General features: G+C 38.9%; 1 protein-coding gene across 1 annotated transcript in view; it reads left to right on the top strand.

The window, feature by feature from the left end:
- Positions 1-8251, top strand: part of LARP6 (La ribonucleoprotein domain family member 6) — a 23571-nt gene that overhangs the window by 451 nt on the left and 14869 nt on the right. The window contains 1 exon segment of the mRNA XM_015597666.2: positions 10-701. Within this exon segment, the coding sequence (XP_015453152.1) occupies positions 10-701 (692 nt within the window).

Consider the following 8251-nt stretch of genomic DNA (forward strand, 5'->3'; position numbering starts at 1 on the left):
GGGAGGCAGGCGCGGCGGCGCGCCCGGCCGAGTGGGAGCCGCCGACCCCCGGGTCCCAGGGAACGGGTCGGGGATGACAGCCCAGCGGTCGGGGTCAGCCCCGCCGCCGGGGACGCTGCTCTGGGTCGTCTCGTGGTGTCAGAACCGGCTTGTGACAGTCGTTGGTGCTCCGGTCCACAGCTTTGTAACCCCGCCAAGGCTCCCTCCTGGGGCTGGCGGCGAGGACCTGAGGGCTCTGGACGTGGGCATGCTCTGGAACCTAGGCGGAAGTCCTTTCTGGGCTATCCTCGACCTGTCCTCCCCAGGAGGAGCCTCTCCCTGCGTGAGCTCACCCAAAGACCCTCGGAAAAGCCCAGCCCAGCCTGGTCTTCAGCTCCGAGGCTGCGCCTCAACCCCAATCCACCCCCGTCCCCGTGGTCCCATCTAGCCCTCACTGCCCTGTCTGCTTATCAGTCCAAATGGCTTCCTCAGTCTCTGCTTGGGGGCAGGCCAGGCACGGCTGACACTTGCCGCTGGTGGATCCCAGGAGGACTGATTTCACGGTGTAGAGAGCTCTCTTGTCCTGATTTGGGATCACTTCAGGGCTTGCTGCCTGCATCCTCCCCTGCTTGGGGATTCCCATTTTCATCCAGCCTTCTCCATCTGACTTCTATTCTTGCATCATCATCTTGCTGCCTTGGCGTTGAGTTCCTGGGTGATGGGTAATCTGGAACGGGGTATGGCACAAGAAGCCACCTGTCTAACCTGGCCTCTGGGCCCTGGGACTCTGCACATGCTTTTAGCTGTCAGGACTCTGTGGAATTATTCTGTGGCAGGCATATATTTCCTTCATTGGAAGAAAACTCAAGGTCATAAGGAGACTGAGGCCAGAGCTGGCTGACCCCCATCACTGGCTGACCCTTTCCCAGTGGAAAGGGTATGGATTTAGGGACCCAAAGATTCAGGGCAGTTCAGTGGAGAAAGAGGTATTCGAGGAGGAAAATCTAGCCCGACAGTTTAAAGCAGGAAAGCTGGGCCACAGCAGATGAGACAGTAGATATATTAACACTTCATGTACTGTAAAGCTTGATTCATTCATTCAGCTCTGTGCAGAGTGTTGAAAACATATAAATAATGAATCCAGAGTCACTGGCATCTCACAGTCCTGAGAAGGCAGCCACCTAGTAGAATAATTTTAGAAATCATGTGTAATAGCCCCTAGTGATTTATCTTCTTGCCTTTTTTTTTTTTTTTCTTGCCCGTGACTGGCAAAAAGATGTCCCCTATCCTGGAGGCTAAGTTTTGAGACTGTACCATTAGCAGGGATTAAAGCTCTACTTATTTCTTGGGCCCGGAAAGACCCCTTATGAGATCTAGGAGAATATGATCCTCAGTTCTGGTAGGCCGCTTGCCCTCACCCCCAACTCTCTCCCTCCTTAGCCACCTTTCTCTCCCAGCGTCAGTGGCTCGAGTCTCATAGAGCATTCAGTGTGAAGCATTTCCTGCTGCCCACTGGCATAGAGTTGACCCCAGAAAATCCCTGGGGCTCTTCAGGGTAGTGGAGCCGACAGAGCCCAGCAGGCAAATATCCAGAGCACAAGGAGATGCAGCCAAGAACAAGATCCGCACTGTCCCCTGTTCGGGCCCATCCTGGCATGGGAGCAGCCACCACCCTGAGTGAGCACTTCTCGGCTCTCAAAGCCTGCAGAAGAAAGCCCAGGTTCCTAAATCTTCCTGGTGAGGCATGGCACCCACCCACATCATCCCCTCAGCTCATTGTTCCCTACCCTGCCAGTCCTAACAATTCTTACTCCCAGACAACCAACCCACTCTGGGTCCCTGAACACAAGGTGAAGTTTGTGTGTACATGCCTTTGCATTCACACTTCTAGGTCACTCTGACTGATTTCTAGTCAGCCTGAAAAGCTTCACTGCCTCTTCCTGACCACCCCATCCTTACCCCAAAGCTGGATTTGTTTCTTCTCTTTTGTGTTGCTGTAGCCCTGTCCATTTTATGCCTAGCACTTACCCACAATTATAATTCTAGAGTTCTCTCTCCCACACCAGAATATGAGCTCTGTGAATTTAGGGACCATGTTTGCCCCGTTCTCATTGTATCCTCAGCACCTGGCACATAGTCGGTGCTCTATAAATATTCGTTGAATGGATACACGTCTCTGTCATCACACTCATTCCAAGGAGTTGAAATACTTGTGTGTTTCTCCTCCACTAGAGAGTGAGATCCTTGAAGGCAGTGACCTTGCCTGAATCTTCTCCATATCACCAGTACCTAGCCCAATATCTGGCTTATACCCGAGGGACAAGGGATAAATGGAAATAAGGAAACATCTTTATAACCTCCAAATGTTCATTAGTTTTCTCCTCACATCTTGTTCACTAAAAAGATGTCTTTCTTTTAATCTTTTATTTTTTTAACATAAAAATTTTAAACATAAAATGTGATAGAGTAGTACTGTGAGCATTCATATATGTATCCATCATTGAGACTTAACAAATGTCAATATTTTCCCATATTTGTTTGGACATATAGTGTGTATGGTTTTCCCTGAACCATTTGAGAATACCTTGTATAAGACTTATACCATAAGTACTTTATTTTGTAGTGTTTTATTGATGATGACATTCTCCTGTAAAATCATAACACTATTATTGCAACTAAGAAAATTAACTAATTCTCTAATATAATTCCTAAAGTCATCTAATAGCCAAGTTCCATATTTAGGTTTCCTGAAATTGTCCCATTTTGTGTTTTATAGCTGTTTCTTTTTCCCCTTAAACCAGAATCCAATCCAGGTCAAGGTGCTTATTATGTTTCTTTAGAATTTTAAAATCTAGAACATTACTTTTTTTAAAAAAAAATATTTGCTATCTCAGAACTAAGAGGCCAGATGTCTTGATTGTCTCACAGTTTGAATTGGTCTAGTAATGTTCTCGTTGTCCATTTTAACTTGCTCCTTTGTACCAGGTATTTCCTATAAACTGGAATTTATTACTAAAGGCTCGATTAGACTCAGATTAAACATTTTGTCAAGAATACTTCCTAGGCAATGCCATGGACTTTTCATTGCATCACCTTAGGCAGCATCCACCATTAGTGATGCTAAATTTGACTTCTTGGTTAAGGCTATCTCTCTATTGCGATTAACAAGTAATATGTGTGGGCTTGTGAATATTCTTTCACCAATGACCTTTCGCCTAGTGTTTTTATCATCTGCTGATGATCCTTGCTTGAATCAATTCACTGGAGATTACAAATTGGTGATTTTGTAATTTTATCATTCTTTGAACATTTATGAGTTGTCACTCTTCTGTAAAAGAGCTTTGTAGAGTTTTCACTAAAGAAGCAAGCAGACATGGTTAATTATTTCCCCTTTCTTTGAGCAGTTCCTTGCTTTCTGATACTAGATATTCTAGGCTTAATTTGTATATCTCCTACTCTAGTCATGAGATCCTGCCATTTCCACAGAAATCCCTGGTTTTTTTTTTCAAATACTAGTGGGAATGTATTTAGAAATGAAGAGTTAGAATTAAGAGTGTTAATCTCTATTGGGACATGATTGCTTTTAGGCCCTTTCAATGGACATAACTAGAAAATATATTTTTAAAAAATAAATTATGTTGATAATTACAATTAAAATTTAATATAGGGCTTTTGCTTTACTTTTATTTTTTACACTGGAAATCTTGATTCCTAATAAATTGATCTATTTACTTGCTTGCTTTGTCTTACAATATATGAAAATGATTTAAAATTATAATATTAAATTAATTTATTAATTGTACTAATATTAAATATTAGTACAATTAATAAAATCACTGAACACATCTACTTCTCACTTAACAAACAGAAACATCTAGGTTTCTCTCTCTCCGTGATCTCTGGGTTGGTGCCAGAATGAAATGATTGCACAAGCTATCATTTCCCTGTTCTGGATGATGCTGATGAAAGCCTCGTTTATCAATGCCAATTTTGTGGCAGACTTGAAACGAAGTATTTTATATACCTTATCTCTGCTCCACACCACAAACCATTATTTAGATCTGCAGAGATATCCACACGTTGTACTCTTTTCCCAGGCCCTAGGAAATATACCAGAACACCATGTCACAAGCCAGGTCATGATCTCTGTAATAAATATATAAGAACCTGTGAGCTACACAAACACACGATGTGGCCTCTGCTAGTGGCATCCAAAATGTAGTTGTTCCTAAGATGCCTGTTCCAAGTTGAAGATGTACTTATCTATGTCTTCAGTCTGCCTCTATAAAGAAAGTTTATCTTTTGAATCTGCCCTCAGTTTTTATATTGCATTATTAATTTGGTTGCCTTTTGAACCTTTTTGGATTCATCATCTTTTTCTAGAGGCGAGGCAAAAGAAACTTCATACAAGTGGTACCAGACCCTAATGTTTTTCAGAAATGATGTTTTCTCTTTTGTGTTCAAGATCCTTCTTGTTGTTATCCAATTTCTTCCTGGTCTTGTGGCCAAAGCACCAAATTACACCATCTGCAAGGATAGATGAATCCAAGAATCTTTCCTGTGTTGAAAGTCACATTACTCCATCATTTTAGGATATTTTCTTTGTTTAAGGTATCATTTGATTAACCCCTCAATTAACATATCTGAATTAGCTTGAGATTTAATGAGAAAAGCAGTCTTGGAGATTTTATGCTGCACTTATTTCTCCAATTTATTAATAAAGATGATAAATATTTGAACACTGGTCTGTGGAGCTCAATCATCAGCTTTGAAATGTGGCCCCTTATTTCTACACTTTGTTTCCATTTCCAGCAGGTTTACAACTATTACAAAAGAGCTCATCACTGCTCCCAATTTGCAATGCTTTGTTTAAAATGAAACAATAATGTATATGTAAAACTTAAATGTAAAACTTTTCTGAAGTCCTCTTGAAAGGCCGCTAACAAGATATTCATTGGTAACCATACTTTCTTTCTCAAAGAATCCTGATAGGTATGATTTGCCCTATGGAAATGATTCACTTTATATTGACGATATTTTTAAAATTTTTACAGTGTTCAAGGCTCTGGGTTGGTGCCAGAATGAAAGAAACCAATATGAATCCTACTCTCCAGACACAGTTCAGGGCACTAAAAAAACGTGCATGCAAGTAGTTCTGAAACAAGTATAGGCAAGTGTTAGTTGAAAGTTGAAATGATTTTCTTCCTAGGAGAGTTGCATTTGAGATGGACCTTGATGTGTAGCTAGGATTTAGACCTGAGAGTCAAGGGCAAGGCATTCAGGGAGATGGGAACAGCATGCACAAAGGCATAGAGTCCTGAAACTATGAGCCTTACAAAGAACTATGAGTCTTTTTTATTTGCTTGAAGCAAATAAATCTCAAAGGAAATAGATAGAAACAAGTGTGGAAGCTGATTATAGCCAGATTTTAAATAAATCTGACTAAAGAGCTAAGGACTGTGGATTTTATTTAATATGAACTAGGAAACATTATTGTTGCTGTTGTTGTTAACATTATCATTAAAGTAGAGCAGTGACATAGTTCTTCTTCAAAACATGTAATAAAGCATAGAGCAGAAGAGATTTAACCCAAAATACAATTAAAGTGTGGCAGAGGGTCAGGAGCCTGCCAGTTGGCATGCCCTACCCTTGTATATTGAGCCACCGAAGAAGAAAACCAATAGTAGTATACAGCTGTAGAGGGAACCCACATGACCTACCAAGGAAAAGCAACCCAGACCTTCATTCTTCAAAATGAATAGCAATGGAACCTAACTCCCCACTCCTCAAGTGTAGGCTGTATATAGCGACTTCCTTCCAAAATGTACAATGTGGAAAGAAAGAAAAGAGAGTCACTCTGTAGTGGAGACAGACTACCTCAGCGAGGTGACCAGAGTCAACATCCACAGTGATCAGTCGTATTGAAAGTATCTACCCTTGATATGATGTGATGAAATGGAAATTTACTTCTGTAGTCCTCCCCAAAATCCATATCCCCAGTCTAATCATGAGAAAAATATCAGACAAATCCCAAATGAGGGACATTCTACAATATACCTGAACAGTACTCTTCACACACTGTCAAGGTCATCAAAAACAAGGAAATTCTGAGAAACTGTCACAGCCAAGAGGAGCCTGGGGATATATGATGACTAAATGTAATGTGGCATCCTGGATGGGATCCTGAAACAGAAAAAGGACATTAGATAAAAACTAAGGAAATCTGAATAAAGTATAAACTTTATCTAATAATAATATATCAGTATTAGTTTATTAAATGTATCATACTAATGTAAGCTACTAATAATAGAAGAAGCCTGTTGTGGGGTACATGGGAACTCTTTGTACTATTTTACAATTTTTCTGTAAACCTAAAACTATTATAAATTTCTTTTTTAAAATCCTTATAAGGAAAAGATAAACCATTTACCAGTGGCATGAAGAAAGTCAATGACATGAAAATCAAGTGGGAAAAGTGACCCCAAAGGGTATAGAGGTGACACTATTGGAAACAAAAAGACTAAAAAATATATACTCCACTTAGTACCCTGAGAGAGAATTTAAAATGTTGCATCCACAAAGCAAGAACAAGATGCTCTTAAAAAAGGAACAATCTGAAGATATAGAAGAGTTCTTAGAGAATAAATAATCACTGAAATTAAAAAATTCACTAGGAAAAGTTTGAAGATAATGTCAAGGAAATCTCTTACTATGCAAATCAATGACAAATGTAAAGACGGACAGTATGAGAGAAAAGATAAGATGTAGAGGATCAATCCAGGTGGTCAGTCAACTAATAGGACTTGCAGATATGTAATCTTAGTGAATGCCTTTGCCCTGCAGTGAACACTGTTTACATAGTCATAAAAATAATATATTGACTTTCAACTTTTACTATCTATCTGTATACAAAACATAGAAAATTAATCACAGAATAGAATGTAAATATTATGAACCATGACAAAACGAAATAAAGGTACATCTGATAGAATTGAAAGATTGGAAATGAAAGAAGTGAAGCAAAGTGTAGAGTAATAATATATGATCATATATAGTGAGGAATTGAGAAATATCATTTAATGTTGGTGGAATAAGAAACAGTTTTAAGTATATTATTTAACAACACAATTAGAAGGCTAATAGAAAAAACAAAAATAATGTAAAATTTTAAAAATTGAAAAAAGAGGCTTTGGGAGATGAGTGATTCCAAATCCTTGTGTAAGAGGACATAAATACTGGCAAGTGAGAAACAGAGCTATGAGCATGTGTTATAGAGACTGTAAGGCAGCTCTCATAGAACTAAACGGTTGGATAGAGGTTCCCTCTAGGGGGTAGAGGTGGAACAGGGAATTGTTTTCTTTGTAAATTCTCTCTAATATTTTATTTTAGTTTTTGCTATGTATATGTATTACTCTAATTTTGAAGATTCATTTTTTCCAGCTTTATTGAAATATAATAGACAATTAGTTGCTTGTATTTACATTGTACAATTCAATGAGTTGTTTTTTTTTTTTAATTATAGTTGGCATACAATAATATATTAGTTTCAGTTATACAGCATACTGGTTAGAAATCAGTGTAACTCATAAGTAATCACCCCTACTAAATCTAGTACCCCTCTTTCCCCTTACATGTTTATTACAACATTAACTGCTTTCCTTATCCTACACTTTATATCTCTATGTCTATTTTATAACTATCCATTTGTACTTCTCAATCCTTTTGCCCTTTTTCACTATCCACCCACCCCCTCCCATCAAGTAGCCCTAAAATATTCTCTGTATCTACTAGTTTATTTCCACTTTTGTTGTTTTTGTTATTTATTTTGTTCTTTAGATTCCACGTGTTCATGAAATCATGTGATACTTGTCTTTCTCTATCTGACCCATTTTATTCAGCATAGTACCCTCTAGGTACATCAAGGCAATATCTTTTTTCCATCTCCTTACATTTAGTCTGTGTGTGTCTTTTAATCTGAAGTGAGTCTCTTGTAGGCAGCATATGTAGAGGTCTTGTTTTCTTACCCATTCAGCTACTCTATCTTTTGGTTGAAGCACTTAATTCTTTTCCATGCATGTTGATACAAATGTAGTTATTACCATTCATTATTCATATTTTTGATACATGTTTGTTTTCCTTAAAGAAGTCCCTACAACATTTCCTTCAATACTGGCTTAGTGATGAATTCCTTTAACTTATTTTTGTCTGGGAAGCTCTTTATCTGTCCTTCAACTGTAAATGATAGCTGTGCTGGATAAAGGCTTCTTGGTTG

This window comes from Pteropus alecto, unplaced genomic scaffold (assembly GCF_000325575.1).
Source record: "Pteropus alecto unplaced genomic scaffold, ASM32557v1 scaffold38, whole genome shotgun sequence".
Classification (NCBI taxonomy): Eukaryota; Metazoa; Chordata; class Mammalia; order Chiroptera; family Pteropodidae; genus Pteropus; species Pteropus alecto.